The sequence below is a fragment of the Channa argus genome, chromosome 21 (assembly GCF_033026475.1).
Source record: "Channa argus isolate prfri chromosome 21, Channa argus male v1.0, whole genome shotgun sequence".
In the NCBI taxonomy this organism is placed as follows: Eukaryota; Metazoa; Chordata; class Actinopteri; order Anabantiformes; family Channidae; genus Channa; species Channa argus.
Genome location: NC_090217.1, coordinates 17,417,696 through 17,444,405, shown reverse-complemented (window position 1 = coordinate 17,444,405; position 26,710 = coordinate 17,417,696). Strand labels below are relative to the sequence as shown.

Below are 26,710 nucleotides of genomic sequence, written 5' to 3'. Positions count from 1 at the left end.
CTTCAACTCTGTTTTTGCCAGGGCTTGGCCACAGAACACTTCTATGTCCCTGTCAGAGATACAGAACCATCTCAAACAGAAGGTGAGTCCCCTCTGTTTGCCTCTGATCACCTACTACATGTTTGAATTGTTCATTGCTACGGGCTGCAGCCCAGGATTTGGGCGTAATTAGTGGTCAGGAGCAGTCTTTGGGGTGTGTCAGTATTGAACTGCGGTCAAATTAAATGTTCGCTTTCAAAATTTTCTCAAAATTGATTCACACTCTTGTTTGGCACAGAAGGAATAAGCTGCCCTTTTCCAGCAGGTAGGTGGAGGAGTCACTAGAACACATTCTAAACATTTGACATAATCAGCTGTGTTTCTCCTTCTTATTTTTTACTGAGGAGAGAAAAAAAATGGCTTGTATAACCAGCACCAGCTCAGGTTTTGTTTTACTCAGTCAATAATCAGCAACAGTCTATTTCTAGACATTCTGATGTTTAAATTGTTCACACATCTTTTTATTTTAACAGTTAAAATTTACCTTGGTTTAGCTTCCTTCAAACTGTCTGGTGTCATGGCATCATCGTCTTTTTATGTATGTACAGTATGTATGTTCAGGATTTGAGCGTTGTCATACATACACTGACTGGTGGTTGTTTATGATCCCGTAGGTCACGTATTGCCTACTGGTACTTTTGTTATCATTGTTAAATGTGGTGAAATGGTAAATATGACAGATGTAAGAGCGGCAATTGGAGACAGAACACAAACACAAAAGCACATATTAGTCAAATTTCACAGTTGAAAAGCTTAGTCTTAACAGATTGTAGTATTTATTATTTTCTTACTATCCACGGAAAGAAGGAATCAGTGCGAGGCTGTTGTGGCAGAAGGTCTGGACAAATCTTAGACAGACTCAGAATTAACATTGAAATTATGAAGTTTGTAACCAGCATCAGCAAAGTTTAAGCTGCAAAATGCTCCCCCATGTCATGTGCAGCGGCTGCAGAATTGAAATTGGAGGTAACCATTATTTTTTATAAAATCTCGGACTCAGCGGGTCACAAAGCAGTCAGCAGTCCGTGTTATAAGTGATTTTGACAGCAGCAAACATCTGGTTTTATAGTCATTACATTACTTATGTACTTAAAATCCACTTACTTGTGTAATTGAAATCCACAGATTTATTGTCTCTGAACATCAGTGACATTATTTCAATTTACAGTCTTTTGTTAATCTATTTATTCTCTAATGACTTGAGTTCAGGACATGCCTGCTCACATACATATCATGATATAACATAATGTTACATATTATGTTTTATACTTTTATTATAGTGTAATATTTGCATGGAACTTCCTTCACTGAATAGTTTACAGGTACTTGTATCAGCTTTGTACAGTAGTATAAGGGGTGGGTTTAAAGCTAGATTGGGAGTACTTAGTTCAGTGGTTTAGACAGATGCGGTACAATGCAGCATCCCTAGTTTAAATGTGTTTTAGGACCTTTGACATGCCCCATGTTTCTACTTCCTGTCAGCTCCCTATTAACATCTATTAAGGGCAGATGTCCAATCCCCCCATATAAGTTAAATGTTTCTTTATCTCTGTAGTGCTCTAGGCATCGAACCTTAACAATGCCTAGGGGTTAAAATGACTCTGGCGTGCAAAATAAATTTGTATCAATCAAGTTCAGCTTTGATAAACTTTGATATTTGGTTTTGCATCACTGGCCAGTGGCAAGCTACACTGATAGAGACTACACAAGAGAGGAAGGACTTGTAGGCAGAATGAGATGGTAAATCACATCTTGTGGATCAATTGTCCTATTTTGACAAAGTTATTTACAGTACCTCAGTAACTGCAGGCTGCCCTAGTATATGGTAAATCAGGCTCCTCAGGCAAGATACTGACTGTAAAGGTCAGTGAAACCAGAATAAGGCATTTAAAGTGACAGTAAATTGACAATGATGAATGCAGAAAATGATGACGCATGAATGTTTTTGTAGCCTGAAGGTGGGAAAAAAAAAGCTTAACAAAACCTTTTGATAACTAGTGTCTTGATACGGGTTTTCCTGGACACCCAGTGTTAATTAAGCAAGATAATGCTGACTCAGTCAGAATAAGCCATGTATGGCAGACCTGTGCTATGATGGTTCATGGGTTGTTTCTGACCCATTCATCACTAGGGATTAATTCAATTTCAATTCAATTCAATTCAACTTTATTTATATAGCGCCAATTCACCACAAAGTCATCTCAGGGCACTTTACAGAACAAATTCAAGATTATAAAGATGTATAGAGAGAACCCAACAATTCCCCCTGGAGCAAGCCATAGGCAACAGTGGAGAGGAAAGACTCCCTTTAACGGAAGAAACCTCCAGCAGAACCAGGCTCAGGGTGGACGGCCATCTTACTTGACCGGTTGGGGTCAGTGGAAAGTGAAGAGAGAAAAGAACAGAGCAACAAAAAGCAACAACAAAACATCGAGCAGGTTGGTAGGACCAGTAGCTGCACGCTGGAAAACACACAGCTTCAAAGCCGGGGACACCTGCAGAAAGGGACAGAGAGAGGGGGACAGAGGAGGACAAAGACAACTACGGGAGAGAACACAAAATATTGAAGTGTCTGGGTTCTCATTGTACTATACTGAAAGCTCCTAGCAGCAATCACTGATGCAAATGGGTACACTAAGCGTCAGCACGGTCTGCTTTAACTCTAAACCGGTTGTGTTTTTGGATTAAGTCAAGTAAACCATGATGTTCTCACAACTTTAACAAAGCATGTCATGGTATTCATGTGGCATCAAATAGTTGCGTCATTATCTAAAGCTGTGCAATAATAATATACTGATCAGGCTGAAACCATGTGGCATGTGGTGTAACCAAAGATCAACAGCAGAACATGTTCTGCATTTTGATTTGGCATGAGTTTTCAGCCTGGGTGCCCTTTCTGCCGCAACCCTCCTGTTTTTATTCGGGCTCGGGACTGGCACCCAGGTGGACCTTGGTGGCTAGGCAAGGCGGGCTGGGATTTCATCCTGCAGCCTTATGTATTCCCACCCGATGCTCTAACCATTGAACCACCAGCCCCCCACTAATGACCCACCAGGCATGGGTTGTAACAATTAGGCTTTAACCAAGAACAAATTCATTAAATTATGAAATGCAGTGTATTTTTAAATGTAACCCTTAGTAGAGGGGACCAAACAGCTTTCTTCAAACTTATGTAGAAACAATGATATTGCTGGTCATTTAGAAATGTCTATAATTCACATAATGCAGAGATGGAACCTTAAATCTGTAGTGTAGTCCACCAGAATACTAAAAGCATATTCACTGCACTGAACATACCTAATATGATCACTATTCGCGTGTGAAAACTTTATTTTCATGACAGTGTGTTTAGAGATGCTGCAATTGCTCAAAATATATATGCAGACAAACAAAATTATGATCTTGTGGATTCAGCTAAAGTCAATAAACATGAACCCCTCCTAGTGACCAGCATGCTGCATGACTTCCTACAAGCCTTGAACAAATCGGAACGATGCTACTATGAGAACAACTGAGAGTATATTCTCGCTTTAACACCTATTAATGCTGCTAAGTCACATCTTATCACACTAAACTTTAAAAAATGAATCAGATACTCTAGAAACTAACGTGTGTGTGTGTGTGTGAGGGGATGATTCATGTGGCAGCAGCTGTGTGAGGCAGCTCTGGCAGAATTGAGGTACTCTGTAGGAAGCATGACAGAATTGACTGTGGATTTGTGCTGCTTGTGTTCCACATATTAAAACAGGCTGTTGATGTTGTTGTGAAATGCAGGAAATTTAGCAAATCCTGTCTGTGCATAAATGAAGACCTGAGGGCTGTCAAAGCTGTCCTTATCCTCATGTCATATATACGTGTGTGTGTGCGTGCGTGAGTGCGTGCGTGTGTGCTGAAGCCTATATTTCTGTGTGGGCTGTATTTAGGAAAAAAAAATCTCCCAGCCCACATCTTTCAGTCATGACAATACCCACTGATTTGAAGTCCATCCATGTCCTCCTCTTTTTACATCATGCCATTCGTTATATTTTTTCTGCTACTTGTCTTAAACCAGCTCCATGTTTCACTTCAAGCAACAATACAATAAGGCAATCAGCTTGTCTGCAGACAGGCCTACTAAAGATGTCATAGTACCCCACGCTGACCAACCCATCAACTTTATGTCAAGGTCTTAATACAGTTATAGTAAAACCACAGTGGTGCTTGAAAGTGTGCAACATACCATCATGGTGTGTCACTTTGTCTGCCTTGTTATGCCAACTTCACAGAGTCCTAGCTTTTCATGCAACCTAATACATTTGCTAAATCTAAGTTGTAGGTCTACTTGTCCTTTTGCATTTTGCAGCTACTGTCATATGCTTCTTGGTGGCGATGGGCACATTGAACAAGTAATAGGTCTCACTTTGCAGGAAATTTTGATAGAAAAAAGGGATATAATCCAGTCTAACCTAAATAAAATCCAAGGATCACTATCTACACTTGAGCAAGTTACTGAAGCTGAAGAATAGTTTTGTAAATGAGGACAATGTTCAAGACCTGGTTAAACATGTGGAGTCAAAAAAAAGTCCTATGCTAAACCTAAGGCTTAGTAGTAGTAAACTGATCTTTAAATCTTAGCTTCCTTCATGTTCCTTGTTAATCTGATGGCCAGGATTATATTAGCTTTATGAATAAACTTATCTCACTTTTGAGGGCAGCACAGTGGGGTTGAGTAGTTAGAATTGTTTGACCTCCTTGCCTGTCTGCTGCCTTTCTGTGTCGAGTTTGCATGTTCTGCGTATGTCTCTCTTTGTTTGGCCTGAGACAGACTGAAGACGGTGTACCCCATCTCTCAACCTATGACACCTGGGATAGACTGCAGCCTCCCACCACCCTGAACAGGGTCAGCAGATAATGGACGGACTCTTATTTCATATAGAGAACTTCCCAACTCCCCACTTATTGCACATAGTTCCATTTCAGCTTGGGAGGACACCAGACTGGTCCATTCTTGAAACATCTATCATTTGACAAATGTAATCATCAGAGCTGCATGTAACAGTTGATGGCATGCTAGGACTGCTTCACCACCTAGAGAAATGTTCTCTTTTCTCTAAGCTCTCTAATTGATTAATTGGATCCATAAGTGGTAGGTTACAGTGGCAGTGAATCTGGAGGCGAGGCAGGTGGCTATGGGGAAAAGTGGAGGATGGTCTTGGCAGTGGAGATGGGTCCTATGATGCTTCGATAATGAGTGACTTGACAAGTGGATATGAAACAGTGGTGGGGAAATCCCTGAGAAAGATGCAGTGGTCTGTATCTGTAGTACAGAAACCGCCCTGGTGGTGAGCACATGGGTCACAGCAATGGGGATTATCCAATTCCTGAAGTAAAAAAGAATCCAAAATCTACCTAGTAACACTGTAGTAATACTCCAACAACAAAAGGTGCATTAAGACAACATAAGTCCTTTAATTCTGGGCTCAGGTCTTAAAACTTGAGCGTTCTCAGAACTGTGCACGGTTAAACATTTTATTGGACGGAAAGTCGCAGTGAGTACGCAGACAATCTGGCAGATTGTTAAGGGAACTCAGGAGGTATATAAGCAAGAGAATGAGAGCAGGTGAAACTGCAGCTTGAACTTGAAGGGACCAAGCAAGAAGAGACTGCAAAATAAAAGCCTGCAGTGAAGTTAATCCTGACAGAATCTTTGATCCCATGTAAACTATGAGACCATTTTGATTGTCTTGACATTCTCCTTTGTTCTAATGCCCTTATAATGTTTGTTGTATTGTTTTCTATCTCGTGAGGATCTTTTTTTGTTTGTTTAGTTTTTAATGTTTTTGTTAATGTTATCAAGATATTGACATGTGAGCTGTTGCAAGTCACGAATGGTTGTAGAATGTATGATATGTTGCCTATAACATGTTTTAACATGGCCTATTTAATTCTACTGAGTGATAAAATAATATTTCACTGAGTCCATCTGCTTTTCACTGCCTGTTTCTCCACATGATGACCAGTTCCCACTGCTAATTCGGTCACTCATGAGGTGTGACTTGGTCATGTGGTCAGAGCAGGAAAGAAAGAACATCCTCATTGACTTAACTGTCCCATGGGAAGAAAAGGATGTGGTTAAGATGTTAAGAGAAAAACCACAACATACCAGGAAGTGATCCAGGATTGTACAAACAGACTGATGAGCTGACTATTAACAGATGAGGCTGGATGCAGATAATTTCTAGTGCAACTGATGTGAAGATGCAGACAATCCTGGAACTATTAAAAGAAACGAGAGAACTATAGAAGCTGGTGGAGGCTGCAGAATGAGCCTCTTACTGTACTTGGTATGGCATAAAAATAGGGATGTTAGTTGGAGGCCAGGGTTTTATGGACAGTGATATGGCCAACACTGCTGATGCACCAACTGGAACGTGTTACGGTTAAGGCTCCCAGTGAGCCACTGAAAGCTTGATGCATATATCACGTGTTCCAGAATTTTAGCTTTTGATGAGATAGTTGCAATCCAGTGTTTTCTAAGTGTTTAGGATGAAAAAATGTGTAATGCTAGACATCAGTTTGGTGTCATTGTAAGAGATGGCAGGGATCTTCTTGTTGCCTGGTGCCAAATGGGAGCAATTTCAACACTTGCTGAAAAGGGACCACTCCTTCAACAAATGTATCTGTGGGTCGTATGGGACATAGTGTAACAGCAGGTCACATGCGATAACATTGAAAAATTTGCAGTCAGAGCCTCACTGGCTTCAAACACACAATGTTTTGCTTTTAACTTTTACCCTTTTCACTTCCTTAATTTTGCTGTAGTGTTTGCATTTAACATTTTCCATCAGTACATTTAGCCAGAATTCATGCAGAGCCAATTCTCCAGTGAACCTACATCATGGCAGCAAGTGTGGTTGCTAAGAGACTTTGTGATGCAACTTTAAAGCCTCTACATTTAAGGCTTCCTTCCACCCAAACGAATGCCAGTCATTTCTAAATCCATCTCAATAAAAGCTGTCTCTGACTTATGTTACTAAGGTGATGTGTTCGGTTGTCACGGCAACAGGAAGATGCCTACCCAGGTAGTGACCCTTCTGAGGCTGTGTGTTAGAGAAAGTTGCGATAAATAAATGAAATATTCAGAAGCCTGTTTACTGAACAAACAACAAAGCCACAGGAGACTCCCTCTCTGCAGTGTTCAGTTTTGGCAACTTTGATCTCTGTCAAAATTGTTTGTCAATTACTGTAATAAGTGTGAGTGTATGTGTGTGTTTGTGTGTACGATCACTGTCTGATGACTTGTCTCGGAAGAGCAGCTGGGCCTGATAATGAGTCATGCACACATGCATATGATGAAGTACCAGTCACAGCTGTTTACCCCGTGTGCTCGCCTCACTTATCAATATTCAATTAAGATCATAACAATGTGTGCATGAGGACACACACACACTCTTCTTGTTTTTATATTACTTGTGTCATTGTGGCGTTAAATCTGCTTACATACACGAGACAGTGTAACAGGGATTCAACATTCATGTGGATTCCTAAAAACTAGTTGCATTTTTCTATTATTAATTTGTATCACAAAGTGGTTTGTGAACATGGGCTATGTTTGTGGTGTAAATATAGAGATAGAGCATGAAGTGGGGGAATAGCTGTTGCTTGCTAATCAGTCACATTAAAACACGTATTTTATTATTTGGTTACAATTTGTTTTAATAAAATAATTAATTTGGGAAATTTTGTTCATCCCCCCTTTCTTTTTGTACATATGACAAGCAGAAATGGGAAATAGCAATTTAAGGTGGAGGTACGATAAAGTAACAAGTGGCTACATTATCACTTTTTTTAGACGATGTTGAAACTGCATGAACTTTGTTCTGTAATTAAAAAAAATATTCATGTTAATTCACCTGTGCCTGATCTTATTAGGCCTTTAAATCATGTCAGGGTGTCCTCTGGGTATTACGTTTTCCTCCCACAGTCCAAAGACATGCATGTTAGGTTAATCGGTGACTCTAAATTGTCCGTATGTGTGAATGCGAGTGTAAATGGGTGTCTGTCTGTGTATGTCTCTCTGTGTTGGCCCTGAGATAGACTGGAGACCTGTTCAGGGTGGACCTCTTTCCCGATGACAACTTGGATGGGCTCCAGCCACTCGTGAGCATGACCAGAATAAGTGCTTACAGATAATGGACGGATGGTTCCTGATCTGCCTGCTAGTCAGCTCAGTAGGTTTTTGTCATGTGATATCATGTGCTGGACAATCATATTGTTACTGCAGGGCGACAATGTCAGCTACAAAACTATACATATGTATAGCAACAAAAACAAGTTGGTTAGGTTTGGAGAGAAAATTGTGGTTTGGGTCAAAATAAAGTTACAACACTGTCTGTGCCAGAATATCTATTTTCAGCAAATTAAATCTCTGAGAAAAACATTTTTTAAACGTCCAGACCCATGACAATCTCATTAGCCATCAAAGTGAAGAATCAGCTTTTCTGACTGAATTGTGTAATATGACAACTCAACTGAGACTGTGGCAACATTCAATCAAATTCCTGTTTATTTCGTGATGTATCAGTGTGTTCTGTCATTTTAATCCCTGTCTCTCGCTGTCTGGACCTGCCATTTAATTTAAGTTCTGGAAAACTGAAAAACATAAGTACTCTATTATCTTCGGTACTTTGTTTAACTACTACTATGACTACTATTGAATGAATAGTGAATAATGAATGAATATTGAATAATAATAAAAAAATACATATTAATACGCTTTAAACTACTGTATCAGGTTCCAACTTTATAATGGAGACCCCAAAACAATAAAAAAAAATGTCATCTATATTTTAAACACCTAAATCATTTGACACTGCATAAATGCATTCAAAATGAACAAATGATTGTTTCACTCTTCACTACCTCTATCCAATTAAAGATTAAGATTCTGCCGACTCATACTCCAGATAAAAGTGTTTCTTTTGAAGCATGCACCGCACTTAAGCACTGGCACAGGTTTTTCAGAATTTGAAGCCAACTGTTATTATTTTAACAATTTCAAACTTGACAACTTTTTGGCAGCTAAACAAAAACTTCCAGAATGTTCATTATATGTTTCTGCAGGGAGTGGGTGCTTCCTAACATCATCAGTATGCTCATGTGGAGCACAGATGCCAAATACAAGACCTTTTTGAGTAAAATGTACCAAGTCAGAAATGATGGCAAGGTGGGGGTCTGACTGGGTTCTTGATGTGACCAGGACCAAGCTTTCAATAATACAATTTGTTAAAAAGTCTCTTTTCTCTCCAACACTTTTGCTCGCTTAAAATTAGAATAATCTGATAAAAGGGACAGTTTTATTTATGTGGGTTCATCTATCATTTCATCTTGGAACCTGACGTCTTCAGTGTTCAGCAACTACAAAAGACAATGTCATTCCAATACTTTCGGGGACTGCAGTCACTCTCAACACAGCCCATATGGGGAATCCCTGTAGTGCATGTCTTTAAAATGGGGTTCCACTGTATAATGTTTCAGGAGTCACAGCTTGAGCATTTGTGCAAGCCCCTCATTGCAGACCCTCCATGTTGTTTAGGTTATGTAGTGCCTTTGTAATTCTAATGTTTGGATAGGGAATGACAGCAGCAGAATGGTCCCAGAGCCCCTTGTTATCCCTCTGAGCTCCACTTTAATGCTGCCTGTCTCTAGCACTCTGGAGCCCAACCAGAGAGAAATTAGCCCTCTAATTGACAGACAAAAGAAAGTTAATCTCTCTGCTCTCCGATGATCGCTGTCTGATCTCCTTCTGCCTTTCTCTCTTTTCTCTTCTCTTCCTGCTCCCTCTGTCTGGTTTCTCCTCCTTTGCTCCCATTTGTGACCTGACTACTCCCTTCATTCCCTTCCGACTCTCAGTCCCCCCCCTCCACATCTCCCCCTTTCATCCCTGTCCCATCCCTCTGCTCTTCTCCTTCCTATAATTTACAGTGACAGGAAAGGTTAGAGCAGAGCTCTGGCTGATAGAGAGAGGAGCACTGAGTGTCTTTTAAAGCCTTGTCATCACGCAAAGTTTACAAGTCAGCACTGTTCGACTGAAAACACAGCGATGCAGCTTTTTCTGTGAGAGCAATCATGTCAGAAATGTATCACTTGTGAGAGATAGTGCTGACATATGAGGATTAGTTTCTTAAATTACATATTTATTTTAACCCAGTCATCATCCTGTCATGTTCTCTAATAGTTTTGGCTTGATTTTTTTCTTTCGTTTGAAATTTTATTTGCTGGTTTTAGTGATTATGAGCACAGATTTCATCACTTTGTCTCTTAAGGACAGAAGAAAAAAAGTGTACAATTACAGCCCCTTTTACTTGCTGTGCAATTGCCAAGTCAAACAAACATACTTTAGTAGAGGTAGGGGGCTGGAAGTGCAAACATCTCAGTAGTAATTAATCATCAGTCTAATTAAGCCCAACTGAGAAGGTTTCAAGCTTAACAAGTCATTAAAGATTATCCTCTGTATTTAAACAGGTGAGTTCGGGCCACTTTGAATATCATGTCATGTCACGTTCACTTATTAATTAACACCCACAGAAAGCATACTAGTCTGTGTTTAATGATGATCTTGATGTTGGTGAGACAGCTGCAGGAGCAGGTCTCTTGTGTTCTTCCACCTCTGTCCGATCAACCCAGTCTCCTAAAGATTATGTTCCCATACAGCTAAACGGCATGTAATTCCAACCACATTAAGTTTCCTGTAAATCTAATGAGAATACAGTTAAAGTTAAAGTTAATGGTGAGTTGCAAAAATGTGGATACTGAACATATAAGACCATATATTTTTGTTCCCCAAATTATCCAACCTAGCAGCAAAGGTTTGTGTAACTTGAGCATTATTAAACCATTTTATGGTTGTGATTAGGCAGGTACAGGAGCCGATTAGGGTCAGAAAATACGTTGCATCCGAACATAATAATTCAAGTCATTAGTCAGTTTGCTACAATATTGTAATCGCGATCGCAGTTTAGTTGTATAGCCACGTAATTTTTATGAGACAGGATTGGTCAAATAGATCGTAGATTTAATCAGATACTTGAATAAACCTAGAGGTCAGGTGATTAAATGTAGCAGTTGTCAACCTGCGCGACATGAAACTTTCCACGTTTACTGCAGTAAGTAAGTAAAGGAGTCAGAGCACTGCGTTGCAGCAAATGGTCAATAACCCAAAGTGGCATTAAATGGTCAATTCACCCAAATAATGAGTCGCAACATGAAAAACCTCTGCCTATAATTGTGTAAGTCCCCCTCTGCATGCCAAAACAGACAATACCTCTGAGGGTGTCCTCTGGTATCTGGCAACAAAGTCCTGTAAGTTATAAAGTCTGGTCTCCATAGGTCAGGCTCTCATAGTGCATCATGGTGCCACGTCTTCCTCGGGTGAATAACACAATAGAATAACACATGATGTAAAAGGAAACTTGATTAATCAGATCAGGCCACCTTCTTTTGTTTCTACTTGATCCATGATCCAGCTCTTATGCCCATGTGCCCATTGTAGTTGTTTTGGCAGTGATCAGCGATGGACTCTGACCAGCAGCAGACTGTATGTTCTGCCACATGTAGATCATAGCCAGCATTAAAATTTTCAGTAGTTTGGGATTGTGTAGCTATTCTGTGGGATCAGATCAGATGGGGGACCTTCGTGAGCCTTGGGTGCCCATGACCATTTTGCAGGTTCACTGGTTCACTGGACCACCTTTGGTATTGACCACTGCAATCTGCCCGATGTTTTGTTGTTGCTTTTGTTGCTCTTTTTCTTTTCACTCTTCACTTTCCACTCACCCCAACCAGTCAAGGCAGATGGCTGCCCACCCTGAGCCTGGTTGTGGTGGAGGTTTCTTCCATTAAGGAGAGATTTTCCTCTCCACTGTTGCCGAGGGCTTGCTCAAGGTGGAATTGTTGGGTTCTCTCTATTATTTTTATAGTCTTGACTTTATTCTGTAAAGTGCCTTGAGATGACTTTGTTGTGAATTTGCGCTATATGAATAAGGTTGAATTGAATTGAACTGATGTCTGGGAACACCCAGTGAGACCTGCTGTTTTGACACTGAGCCAGTTGTTTAGTCATCACAATTTTTTCATCACATTTGTTGAGAAAATCTGAACAACTGTGTCTTTCATGATCTACTTAACAAATTATGATGTTATATTTAAAAAGTCACGGTGTACGGCATCATAATGTCAGTTTCTGTCAAAAACAGTCTTGGAGTACAAACACTGGAGACACTTTATTCACCAACATGTTCCTTATAAAATAATTATTTTTAGTGAAGCTGAAATCTGTAAATGCAGCAACAGCACTGCTTAAAATGAGAAGATGCAGCTCAATATTTTCCCTACTGTCCTATATATAATTAAGTCCCCAATTGTCGGAAGGGGCAAACTGGGTCCAAAATTGGATTTTCTGGAAGTATGTTCCCAGCCTAATCCTTAGTTTTATTTGTCCAGCTTTTGAGATATCTGTCTCTGAGATTTCCGCTTCCAAAACAATGCGGTTAAAATGTCTTCAAATAGTTTGCTCAATGTTTGTTCACACAAACTTAGGAGTGTCCTGGATAATTTAATGATTTGATATGTTTGTGCTTAATTACTTTCACCTTTTCAGATGGCTGTAAATATCACAATACCCAGCTACTGTTGATATTGAGAATATGCCAGTCAGCAGTGATCTCACGATTGAAATCCATTGGAATTGCAATGAGTAACTAAACTAAAGAGTAGATGGTGAATTTTTTCAAGGTTTCACTCAACGATAGTTTAGGTGTCCAGTAAACTTTAAAGGTAAATTTCCTTTTTAGGAAACAAACATTTACACTTGATGTAATCATTCTTCCAGAAGTTTGTGGACAACCTAATGTAATGAGAATCTCGTCTGTGTGGAGACGCGATATTCAGAGCTACAGTATTTGCATAAAGGAAGAACACGGGAAATAATGATAATGCTAGTTTTGTTTTGTAACTTGAATGAGCAGACCGTTTAATGTTCGCCAATCAGTAAGAGGAAAAATGCAGGGGATACACTCATCAAATGGCTATCAGACCTGATTTTGGGTCAAGGCTGTTGAGCTCATACTAATCAGCTGAGGGGGTCCTCCCTCTGCCCGTCCTTCTTCAGTGTCAAACAGACAACGAGGACAAGCACGCACACAGGGCTCGCGGAATTAACATAAAACAGGCCGGTAAACAAAAACAACAGAGCTTTCATTAATTAAGGACCATGGGGCTGGGTGGGCAGACGGATGGATGAGGGCTGTTGAGACACTCTGAGTACGGCACACCGCCAGGCCTCCAACCACGCCAACCAGAACACAGCTGCCTAATGGAGCGCTGGCACTGCCGAAGGACGAGGGAGTGTAGAGAATCACAAAGAGGAGGGGGCACTGGAGATAAAAACGAAATAATCAGAAAATTTTGTAGGAGAAAAAATTCAAAGGAAGGCAAGAGCTGAAAAGACAAAGGGGGAAGAATAAAAAGGAAACAAAGTTTGCAAGGGAATTGAGAAACAATGGCAGATAAAAGGAGAGAGGGGGAGTGTGTGTGTGCAGAGGGAGAGATGGAGATAGAGATGGAGATTGGATGATATCCCTCTGTCTCTGTTCATTAATACCGTATGATCTCCTCTCTCCCTCCTTTGTGATTTTAACACATTTCTAATTAGCACAGAATCCTCTAAGTTGGAAAGGGAGGGAGTGGGGGAAGAGAATCATATTTATATCTGTCTTTAATAAATTCACTTTCATTTGATCTTTTTTTAAACACAGGGGCTGTTGTGGAGCGCCTCTTCCCTTTCCCCCTGACTCTGTCAGAATGAAAGGTAGTGTGAATGCAGGGTAATTGTCATGCTTGTAAGGACGACTGCACGGTAGCTGAAGTTGTTAGATTCCAAAAAGTGAAGTGTTACAGCTGTACAAGACCTCACCTTCCCTCTAATTTGAAGGAGAACTAAAGATGTAGAATTACTGAAACACAAACTAGGTGTGTGATGCAGGAAACATCAAACTGTAACATATTAGAGGTCAACATCTTGAATTTCGCATGACTTTTCTCCATCTGCTCTATTTGTGTCTTAGCGTAGAGACAATGTCAGTGTAACAGCACATGAGGGAGGCTCCTTCCATGCCACTGAGAGACATGGCAGCTCATCTAATCAGAGTGCAATTAGACAGAGACTTCTCTGGGCGACAGAAGACTCTGATTACCCAAGAGTCACTGGGGGTATATTTAGTATCTCTGCTCCTGTTCCTTTGTGGTTAGCATGGCGCCCCGGAGCTACGGAGTGAGCTGGTGCATGGCAGAGACATCGGAAGGAGAGACAGGCTGGATCTGGCTGGCCACTCACTCAGACTGACTAAGACTGAGATTTAACAATGTTAAACCTAATCCAAACAATTATAATTCAGTTTCCCAGTGTGTGAGGGGGATCCACATTACACATACATCAGATGTCTTTGTGCCCGTAGCTCCTCAGTCCTCTGCTGGTCGGATCCTGGTGTAACGAGCAGGTTCATGCATGTAGAAGGCCAATGTTGTAATGAGGAATTATTAACATTTTGGATGATTCTGCACTTCTCAGTTATAATGTCGGGAAATACAGAAGAGAAGGAGAAAAACAAGCCAGATACTATCACTAGTTTTGACCATTGGAAACCACAAAAGACTAGTCAAGTTAAGTTAAGCTGGTACTATGAGCTAGAATAGCACCCAATTGCAATACGTGTATGCTGCTTATTATATGCTGTGTTGTAGAGTCTTATTTTACAAGAGGACATGCACGAGAGTTGTGCCTGAAAAACAACAGCTAGTCAGCCTGCAATAAACAATGCATATATGTTAGTGAATATAGCTCTAAGAAACACGCAGTTTTTTTTTTGTTTTGTTTTTTTTTTTGGGCTTTTCGGCTTATCCCGTGAGTTCAGGGTTGCACAGTGGCACAGTTTTTACACCGGATGCCCTTCTTGATGCAACCCTCGCCAGTTTCTACTGGGCTTGGACTAGCACTGCACAGCTGGGGATGTGCTGTTAGGGGTTCAGTGTCCTGCCCAGAGACCCTTCAACATATAGTCGGGAATGGGGATGAAAACTACTGACCCTGTGGTCTGTGGACAACTGCCTCACCAACTGAGCTACAGCCGTAAATGTTGGAAAAGCAACATTTACGGCTACTATATTTCTACAAGAAATTCTTACCAATTTGAAATTACTTTTGGGTCTCCATGCTATATCTACTTCAGCTAACAGTAGCATGGAACTTAAAATCAGTCCATGCTGCTCAACCAGGTCTCCCTGTCCCTGTTCTGACAGCTTCACCCTTTATGCTTCCCCCTGTTCTGCACATCCCTTCAGGTAGAAGGCCCTGTGAAGTTGTTGCTCTTCACTTGGGGGACAACAATCACCACTTTGAGAAGCAAATATCTCTGTACTGCAGTTTTCTGTTTTCCAAAGTGCCATACTATAGCTTTAAGCATCATATTGACTGTCTAAAGACAGCCAGCCATCAGTGGTGAGTGGATACAAGATCAAGCTGCTGGTGAGGCTACAGACCCACGCAAAGACGAGTTCTCCAATTTTAACAGAAATGTCCTAAATCATAAATTTGGATAAAAAAGTGATGTTGATGGTTTCACCATCCTAAACCACTTTGAGAAAAAATATATACAGAAATACTTAATTAAAAAAGTAATTTGGGAATTTTTATTTTATTTTGGCAAACAAGAGAAAAAATAAAATCAAAGACCTCTATGCCCCGAGTATGAGAAGCTGAAATCGCTGAATGGCACTGATTTAAAAAAAAAAAAAAATGTGTCACATTATGATCTGTAAAAGCTGTTTCTGCATTCCCTGGCCCATGACCATTTTTTTACAATCCAGCATTCTCATTAGCCCAGCAGTTAATGAGCTGTCAAGTTGTCATGTGACATACTTTTGTAATCTAGAGATGATTTAGACTGTAGACAGCAACTTGTATCTACAGAGACAATGATATGCTTCAAACGAGAATTTAACAGATACATATATATTATATGCAAAGAGTTTGGTAATCCAGTAAATGTTTTTTGCATTTCATCGTGCCATATTTCCTGTCTGCAAAGAATCTTTGTTGTGTGACACTTTCAAATTAAAAGCAAAAATACTGAAAAAAAGAAGAAAAATGTAAGTATTCTTAACTGAATAAATTTTTATAAGTTATTGTGCTGGCTATATGTCAAAGTGTCTCTGGGCAAGACACTGAACCCCCCAACAGCCCATTCCCCTCAACAGCTGTGCAGTGCCGGTAGAAATTGGGGAGGGTTGCGTCAGGAAGGGCATCCAGCGTAAAAACTGTGGCAAATCAACATGCAATGATCCGCTGTGGTGACCCTGAAGTCACGGGATAAGCCAAAAAATAAACAATTATATATACAAATATAATGAAAATAGCTTTTTGGCGACTTCCATATCGTTTAGATCAAATCACCTGTAAGTAAAGTCAGCTCATTTTCAGCACTTTGGGGAATGGGCCCAGGCTCCCACAGATCAAGGCAGGCGTGTCAATAATGTTCACAGAGATGAAAGCTCCGGCGAAACAAGGCTCATGATTTTCCAGTTCAGAAGCACTGCTGAAGTGTGGTGTTGCTGTCAATCACTGTGTGTAAACCCTGCAGATCGGAGGGAACCTGAGAACTGTGATCAGAGTGTTCCGCCTGTTTGACTACAACCAAGAAGGACACGTCCAGCAGCACGAATTTCGCCGCATCCTGGATAACTACTGCATCCACCTGACAGACAAGGAATTTCGGAGGTAGGGTTAGTTTCACTGAACTGATGAATTTTGACACAAGTCATAGAGCACAAGGGCCACTCTTTATAAAAATGGCTTTGATCTTAGTTTTGTCTATCATTTCTGTCTCTATGACTCACAATTTATTCATGTTAAACATGTTAAATGTGGCAAGAAACTGTGTTTTTGCAGGCCGCCGTTAAACCGAACGCTGCAGAATTGGGCCTGTCATTGGAAATTTGCAGGTTAAATTGCTCATATCCAGTCATCTTTTCAAAATGTGTGCATACACATACAACCTCAATTCCAAAAAAGTTGGGACGATGTGTAAAAGCTAAATCATAACAGAATGCAATGATTTGCAAATCTAATTAACTCATTTTTTTTCACAATAGAACAAAAACAACATATCAACAGTGAAACTGAGACTTTTTACCATTTCTTGTAAAATATTAGCTTATTTTTAAGTTGACGACGGCAACACATCTCAAAAAAGCGAGAACAGCACAATGTTTACCATTGTGTAGCATCCTCTCTTTTTTGTTTCCACTCTCTGTAAATTTCTGGAAAGTGAGGTTGCTGGAGTTTTAGGAGAGGCATGTTGTCCCATTCTTGTCTGATGCAGGATTCTAGCTGCTCAACAATACTGGGACTTTGTTGCTGGACTTTTCGTTTTATGATGCGCAAAATGTCTAATATTGGGGAAAGGTCAGGCCAGTTCGTTATCATATATGGCTTCTTCTTTGCATGATACAACTTTTAACTTACATTTGATGATTGCACAGTGAGCTACAGTATGTTCACAGACAGTGAATTCCTGCGCCCATGCAGTGATGTCCAGTAGAGAATCAGGCCTGTCTCAGTTTTAACATGGGACATGTTGTATGTGTTCTATTGTGAATATAATATTGGTTTAATATTATTATTATTAATAATATTGGAGATTTGCCAATTATTGCATTTTGTTATTACTTACATTTTACGCATCGTCCCAACTTCTTTGGAACTGGCGTTGTACATGTGTGTCATAGGCCAGACTATTTGCAGTATTTCCTGCAGTAAGAAGGACTAGATCACTAGCCTTAACTTTGTGGTCAGTCTTTGTCTCACAATGAGAGGGAGCTAATTAACTTTTAAAACTTTTAAAACCCTGCAGTCAAATCCACTCCAGAAACGCTGCTCAACTTTTTTGATGCGGCTCTTGAGGATTGTGTGTGACAGGTTCATTTTCAATGACTTTAATTGGTTTTAGCGCACAGCACTCCCTGTCTCTCTATCTCACACACACACACACACACACGCACACACACATACACACACACTCTGTCTGCATGCTAGAACAGATAAAGCATAAAGCATGACCCCTTTTCTCATCTTGTGGTAAATATGGGTGACATTCTTTCTCACCTGTGAAAACACCTGTGTACCATTTTTTTTTTAACATATGTTTGCTTTTTCTAGGTTATGGCATCACTACAGCCCCAACAACAAGGCCACCATTTCGTACGAGCTGTTCCTGGAAAAGCTAGGCCTTGTTGAAAGCCATAACTTTAAGATTGCTCCAGTTTGCACTAAGCTTGGTATGAAGACTGAACATTTCAGAATGTAACCAACAAATTAAAGGAAAGTAATATATATACAAACTAATAATAATAATATAATGAGGGGGGCAGCAAGAAACACAAATACAGTGCATTTTTCGCGCATGTTTTCAGGCCTCCTTCACTTATTATAATTTTGTTATCTTGCTGCCTGATACCACATTTTTTTTCAGTATTTGTCATGAATCTACACTCAGTACCGCACAATGACAAAGTGAAAAATGAATTTCAGAAATGGGAGACTGGTTGAAGGAAAGCTCAACTGGAGTAAAGTACAGAGATATCCTCAATAAAAACCACAGACTGGGCCGAAGAGTTACCCTCCAACATGACAACAATCCTAAGCACACAGCCAAGACAACAGAGGACTGGCTTAGGTTCCTGGTGTGGCCCATCCTTAGCCCTGACTTGAATCCCATTGAACATCTGTGGAGAGACCTGAAAGTGGCTGCCCACTGACAGTCCCCATCCAACCTGACTGAGCTTGAGACGATTTGCAAAAAAAAGAATGGCAGAAAATCCCCTAAAAAAAGTGTCCGCAGCTTTGTCGCGTCACATCCAAAAAGACTCGAGGCTGTAATTGTTTTTAAAGGTGCTTCAACAAAGTACTGAGCTGAGGGTCTGAATACTTATACTGTTGATATTTCCGTTTTCTTTCCTTTTCGTGCATTTGCTTACTTTGTCATCATGGGGTACTGAATATAGATTGCACTGTAAATGTAAAAAAACCACGACTTTTACATGTCTACCATGCTAACTACGTGCTAGCAGCTAGGGGAGAGTGTACACAGTGAGGACATTTTTTTCTTTTCCTGAACACTATACTTTTGAGTTAGACACTTTATAGAACTCCAGCTCCATATTTGATACACAGACAATCTGATCATTTAACTCAGCTCAAAAAAGCTAATTTAGGTATTTTCTAAAAATGTCAAACTTTAATGTGGACATACTGTGGTTGCAGTACAAAAGACTACTAGTAAAATTAATCACTTAACTGCATTATTAATCCACCAAGCCTCCAAAGCGAGGTCATCGTGTGATATTCGGGGTAGCCTCCGTTCCTCTGGCATTAGCAACGCAAAAACTAACTGAACATTTTTGAATAGTTCTTTGTGAAATTACTAAAAACATTTTGCAAAATTTCTTTACATATCCAAGGACAAATCCACTATTTAGGTTTAGCATCTGACAAACAGCTTTCACAAGGTAAAACCAAAAGTGTTGGAGAGCAGGTGTGTGCGTCTTCACAACGTGGTTTTATTCATAATACATACTGAAGTCATTATTTCATTATTGTAGCTGTAATTTCTGCTGTTTAGAAACAACTATAGCATGAGATTAGTTAAAGTAAACTTTTAATACATTTATTAAGGGAATAAATTAGTTAGCTAGATTACTAGTACTACTCTCCTTTCAGCTTATCCCGTTCAGGGTTCAGGGTCGCCACAGCGGATCATTGTCCGCATGTTGATTTGGCACAGTTTTTACGCCGGATGCCCTTCCTGACGCAGCGCTCCTCAATTTTTTAGCGGGCTTGGACCAGCACTGCAGAGCTGGGGAGGGGAAAAATTAGTTAGCTAGATTAAATTGTACAAATGTTCCTTCAAAATGGTCAAAGAGTGTATATAAAAACAAGTTATAGTAAAATAATGAAAACAAATTGTAGTTTGTATCCCCTTGATAAATTATTTTGGAAATAATTAATTTCAGATAATGGAATATTATGTTTATTTAAAAAAGTCTTTCAAAAATAAAGGGGCACTAACTTTTGCATATAACTGTACAAACCCAATTCCAAAAAGGTTGGCACACTGTACAAATTGTGAATAAAAAAGGAAATAATTTAAAAATCTCATAAACTTATATTTTATTCACAATAGAATATAGATAACATATCAAATGTTTAAACTGAGAAAATGTATCATTTAAAGAAAAAGAAAAAGTTGATTTTAAATTTCATGGCATCAACACATCTCAAAAAAGTTGGGACAAGACGATGTTTACCACTGTGTGGCATCCCCTCTTCTTTGTAGAAACTGAGACATTCAATTGAATTTTAATAAATTATCCTGTTATCAGAAAGTAGGTTTTGTTATCTGGAGATAAGAGAAAAAAATTCTCTAGTTATTACGAAAAAAACAGTTTCTCAGATAATGAGACAATGACAAGATAATTGGCATAAAAAAGATAATTGCATCCACAGTCATTCTTGGCTTCTGTAGTTGAGTCATTACTGTCTTGCTGTTATTATAGACATGTCTTAATTTTTAGAAATTTGTCTACTCACTGCTAGACTCGCCTCTTTTGCCTTAACAACTCAGTTTCCCTCAACATCGGCCTCCGAATTTTACTGACATCAATCACAATGACCAATTTACTTAGTATTAGATTAATTGTTGAAGGACATTTTTAAAATATTCTATCCCACAAACAACACTTATGCACAGAGTCTCACAATTGCAGGTGTGTGTTTTGCAATTAATACTTACCATGTTACCACACAACATTCTAATATTTACTGATTATCACTCAGTAGGCAGAGGCTGACAGGAAAGTTGTTGGATATTATTATTAGATATTTCACTCAAGTCCAATATTCTCAGCCGCATGTCAGAGGATTATAAGCTTTAGGAGGATTCACCCTGTATGAACGTCTTCATATAAATGCATTGCATCCAGTGTTGGTGGACATGTTTGGATTAAAGTGATAGACTACTGACTTAAAGGCCATCATTCTTCTAGAATAGTAAGAAGAACAATAAATAATAAAGAGATATCTAAGCCACCTCTATGTAAAATGTTACCTATAATCTTGCTTGTAAGAATTTTAAACACTAGAATTCAGAATAACTCTCCATGTTTTTTATAGCGATGTCCAGCCGAGGGACAACTCCATGTGAGACAATCAATCAGAAGCAGCAGAGAGCTCGATCTCAGTCCGACTCCTGTGATGCACCACAAGTCCAGCCACACGAGGAGCTGCAAACTCTCTTCTACGACAAGGTGTAGACATCTTTGAATGACTTTGAGTGTTTTATTCCTCTTGTTTGCACGTCACCATCTGGTCCTCTCCCCTGCATTATCCCCTTTAAGTTCGGATGAGTAAATTGGCTCTAAGTGGTGCGTCAGAATGCGAACAGCAGAGGGAACACTTCTAATTAAAATGTTTGCCCAGAAAAATCAGCTCCTGAGTTAGTGTGTTAATCACGGCTAATTTGTGGGAAAGGCGGCAAGATGGGGCTGGTTCTTGTCTCGCACTGGGATGTTCTCCATGACAACTGAAACCAGATATGAATCATCTTTTTCTGATTGAGAAAAAGGAAGACAATGCGACAGGCTTGTCTTTAAAATATGAATGCACGTACCGTACAATGTTGTGTTCTTCTTCTTTCTACTAGATGTGTATGAACTCTACTCCGGTGTGGCAAGCGCTGCAGGCCTTTGACACCACCCGCTCTGGCTGCGTAACACAGGATGTCCTGAGGGCTGTTCTCAGCAGCTTTATATTTCCCATGAACCCTCACTCTTTCCAGAAGCTGACCAGCCGGTAGCTAAAGCAATACTTTATTTATTTTCCTTTCTCTTTTTACCAGCCTACACTACTTCAACCTGCCCTGCCCTCCACTCGTTACATTTTACAATCTAGCTATCATCTATTCAGTGTAATGTATTTTTCATGCATGTGTATGGATTATATGTGTGCATGCAGTTACGGTGTTACGGCAACTGGACCAGTGAGGTGGAAACAGTTCTTAGGCCACTTCATGAGCACAGTTAAAGAAGATGATGACACAGAGGTTGACATCAACAGGTCAGTTTGGTCGAACGTACGAAGGTAGAACCTTTTGACATGTCTGTACAGAATGACGATCCATTACAGTTGTTTAAATCAGTTTGGCTCTGTATGAAAAGACTATGGATTTGAAATGAAAAAGAAAACATACTATGTGCTGTTGTCAGCTTTTATTTAACCATGTAGGAATTATTAAGCCATTTTAGGGACAAAAACATAAAGAATCATAAACGATGTTGCTTCAGGTCATTGCCCAACTGCACAGTGAAGTTTCCATACTCCCACACTATTACACTACCTTCAGCAGGCTTCACAGATCATGTGGTACAGTAGGAGCATTTTTCTCTTCCCATCATTCTAGGGCAAGTTGATCTTTATCTTTTCTCTCCATAAGATGCTGGTCAGAGCAGTACAGGCTTTTATTGTTGTTGTTTTTTTAAACGTATCTTTGGCTAACTTTAATCTGGTTTGTGTGTTTTTTGAGGCTCTCTTGGTTTACGTTTCTAAAAAAATTTACAAAAAAAAGACTTCTGTCAAAGTAAAAACAGATCTGAAATTAAACTTTTTTTTTAAAGTTTTTAATGTTACTCTTCTTAAGCTTAAAAGCAGAGTAGGAAGACATACAAGAACTGTCCACAATTGTGATTCTTAAGTAACTGGACCCTCTGCACACAGATGTATTACACTACAATTTTTTTAAAACATCCTGTCATCTACCATAGTTGTTTTCTGTGGTATTTTATCCCCTTGATGTCACAGAGCTCAGTAGTGCAGATTCCAAATGCTAAAGCACTCAATTCTACTGTGGAGGCTTATATGCTTACTCTGAATTAAAATGTCTGGAATTGTTTCGTTTCAAATCCACAGTGATGGTGTGCAGAGCTTAAATTATGTAAATGGCGTCACTTCAAATCTATACAGACCTGAATCATTGTTGTTCACATTTTCTCTCTCTTCTGTGTTTACTGTGAAAAGTGCAATGTATTGATTTAGTTGATTTGTCACGTGGCATTACTGCCTAAAATACATACTTACATTGCAATCAAACTATACAGAATATTAACAACATTATTTTAACATGAACATCACTACAACCTGTGCATTGACAGTATGTAGAGATGTAAAGATCAATTTTGCCATATGAACAACTTTAAGGAAGTGTGTTTTCAGCAAACAAAAGCAATGTTAAATGCATATATTGGAGCTCACAAAATGCATTTTAAAAATAGTCCTGTATTTTCTATTCAATTTAATTCAATTCAACTTTATTTATATAGCACCAATTTACGTTACAAATATCTCAAGGTGCTTTACATAATAAAGTGAAGACTACAATAAAGTTAATATTAATTTCCTTGCATTTGTATCTTTCCGTCCTTTGTTTGTGAATTTTTACATTACTCGGCACATTCGGAGGCGATCCTAGACTCTAGGGTGCCCTGAGAAAAGAAGCCCATGGAGCTCCTTGAACCCATTTTTGAGGAGGTGACCTTCAACGATTACTGCACATGCACAGCATCAATCCTGCTTTAGATTTAACGAAATTTGTTGTATTCTGTGATGTGTTTTATACCCTTGCTTCCACTAGAGTGAACACTTTAGTTTGTCCTGCACCTTTAAAGATTATCTGACACAGAATAGTTCCTCCTACTGCTTGATTAACATGGCAATTTATGGGTGAAGGCATTTTAGATAGAAGATAATGTTCTCCAATATTTGAGAGGCCTCACCTTTCATTGATAACAGGCATGACTTCAGGCATGAAGAGCAAACCAAGTTAAGAATGAACTGTTTTCCAAACTACTCCCAAACCCATGTGGCTAAACACCATTTAAAGTTGCCCCAGAAATGCCTAAATTATCAGCAATCTTGCATTCTGTTTGAACTGACAATTCCCTTATGACTTTTGGCCCATAGTGGTGAACCATGACCCATCTTTGCGTACAAGGACTGAGCCTTTAGTCCATGCTCCTTTTACACCCAACTTTTCAGCCTTATTTTGCCTCTTTTAAACTTTATTGTTATTGTTATTATACTTTATACTTTAAGTAGCCGCAACATACTCTATGTACATTTTATTTTTGTTCCTATTCTGTCTGCGCCACCTCTTCTCACCTATTACCACCTATCTATCCCCTGCCATCCCCTTTTTCAGGACCTGTGAGCAGCCTGCCCTTGATGAAGACAACTTAGATTTCCAAGACATTTACCCTCAACTGAAAGAGACCATCCGTCAACTTGGCATGGTAGGAGTCAGAACTAGGGATGAAAACCATAGAAAATGGAGTCATTAATCCACTGCTTGTACAAAAGCCATGTTGAAATGCCTTCACAGCTTTCCATTACTTGTGCAGCCTTGCAAGAACTGTAGTAGGAGACAAGGCAAATGATTTTGAATGTTATCAGACAGGACACAAGGGAGTAATCTCAGCAGATTGCCAAGAGACAAAGGCACAGGCTCAGGTGTATGCTTTAAATATAAATGCCAGACAGCTTTACAGATGAGCCAATCATCATCTGCAGCTTTTTGATGGCCATAAACATGATTAGATGATTGCATATGGCCACTGGTTAGCCACTCAGTCACTAGCCATATGTTCGTCTGACAGCCATCCCCTTCAACACGCCTCCGCATCCAGTTCTGCCTCTTTAATTTCAAATCAGTCTTCTTCAGCTGGATGAAACTTTGGAGTTTAACTAAACTTTGGGGAGAGGGGGGTTCAAATTTCCATTAATTCACAGTTATGTTTGATGTTGTTGCCGCCACTCACAAGACAACAGTCAGCTTCCAAGTTAAGGGAAGTGTGTGTATATGTTGTGCGTGTGTTTGTGTGTGATGCCTCTCACAGATATGAATCACACATATCTGTCTGCCAGAATTTCCTCCTTTTAATGGCATGTGAAAGGAAAAAAATCCCTGCATCAACCGTTTTAATAATCTATTCAGCGGGTGGGAGATCAAACAAGAGTGTCCTCACACCGCCAGCCAATAATGAGGTTTTTCACTCAGGCAGGTTTGAGCCAACTATGGTTTTTAGACTGTCTCTGGGGAAGCATTCAAGAGCTCAGACAAACTGCAATAAATCACATTGTTTGTGTATAATTCACAATAGAATGCACACATCAGATGAATGCACCAATGTGCCAGGCCATAATTAGTACTACCATAATATCATCATGCATAATCACATAATGCACATCCTGGTGGGCTTAACATGGGATTAGGACAGTATCCTTAAACTTTTACTTTTAATGCATTACTGTTGCCAAGTGTAATGAAACTCTACAACATATATGCAGAGATGATCTTCAATCCAAAAATAAATTGATCTAATATTGAAATACATGGAGTTCTTCAGTACAAATTTAACTTGTGCATATCAACAGATTACAATTTCAATAGTTGCCTTTCCATTTCTGCTTCACTATGCTTTAACCTAACCTGTAGTTATCACAACAATCATTTTTATTTCAGTTGATGAAATCCAGGTCCCTATTCTTCACTTAAACATGCCAACAAACTGGTGCCAATCTGGTGCCATTTTTGTTTGCAGTGATGGAACAAATTTGATTGTTGTGTTTTCACTCTTCGTTGTTTTGGGTTTTTAGAAAAACCTTCATATCATGGATGTTTGATCTGATTTGTAGCTCAACCATATCCAATTGATATAATTGGGTCATCTAAAAACTCTTCCAAGGTGTGTCCTTGGCTTTATGCACAGCACATATCCAAAAACATTAAAGAAATAATATTTTAGTCCTCCATGCACATAAACTTTAGTTATGGAGTTACGAATGGTACTGTGCTACTGTTGGGCACACAAATTTCAATTTAATTTTCTTTTATTACTTTTCCCACAATCATATAATTATAATGACTGTCCCTTAACTCACCTTTTTCTTCCTTGTAAAACTAGTTCATGCACTGTTTACTTTTAAACTGGATAACTCCCTACAAAGCCCCAGATGAATCCAAAAGGTCACATAGCTTGTCCAGCTGTCCAGCAGAGGCTGCCTGTAAAATCCATTAAAACCTCTCATCTTTGCAAACAAAATGGTCCTTTCCATTGTATCTTAAAGACCTCGTATTGTATTTTCCCAATAGATCACTCTTAGACTACAGGTCTATTTGTGGTTCCTAGAGTTTCCAAAATTCGAATTTAAAGTAGTCTTTATCTATCAAGCTCCTTTCCTGTGGAACCAGCTCACAGTTCCTTTTTGATAAAGCTTAGTTAGTGCTGGTTCCGGTGACTCTGAACATCTTTTGAACCATCCTTTTACAAACCTAGTCTGCTGGGGAACCTCCCTTGATGCACTGAGCTCCTCTCCTCACCTTTGCTTTGTGCTTTGTATCTTCTTTCACCATACTTATGCTTCTCCCTCTGTCTCCCTCTCTCTCTGTCGGTAAACAACATACTGAGCTTTCAGGGAAGTACAAGGGAAACCAAGACGCTTCAATATACGTAAAGCAATGATGTAGTTATA

At 39.4% G+C, this 26,710-nt stretch overlaps 1 protein-coding gene across 3 annotated transcripts in view; it reads left to right on the top strand.

Annotated features, from left to right (window-relative positions):
* The window catches only part of LOC137106929 (EF-hand calcium-binding domain-containing protein 6-like), a 56,635-nt gene that overhangs the window by 11,627 nt on the left and 18,298 nt on the right, over nt 1–26,710 (top strand). For all 3 annotated transcript variants that reach the window (XR_010912036.1, XM_067491009.1, XM_067491008.1), the window contains exons 4-10: nt 22–82; nt 16,713–16,849; nt 18,290–18,408; nt 21,302–21,435; nt 21,831–21,979; nt 22,142–22,243; nt 24,381–24,471. Coding sequence is in view for 2 of the 3 variants with exons in the window: in XM_067491009.1 (XP_067347110.1) it covers nt 22–82; nt 16,713–16,849; nt 18,290–18,408; nt 21,302–21,435; nt 21,831–21,979; nt 22,142–22,243; nt 24,381–24,471 (793 nt within the window). In the remaining variant the exon portion in view is untranslated. The remainder of the gene's footprint in view (nt 1–21; nt 83–16,712; nt 16,850–18,289; nt 18,409–21,301; nt 21,436–21,830; nt 21,980–22,141; nt 22,244–24,380; nt 24,472–26,710) is intronic.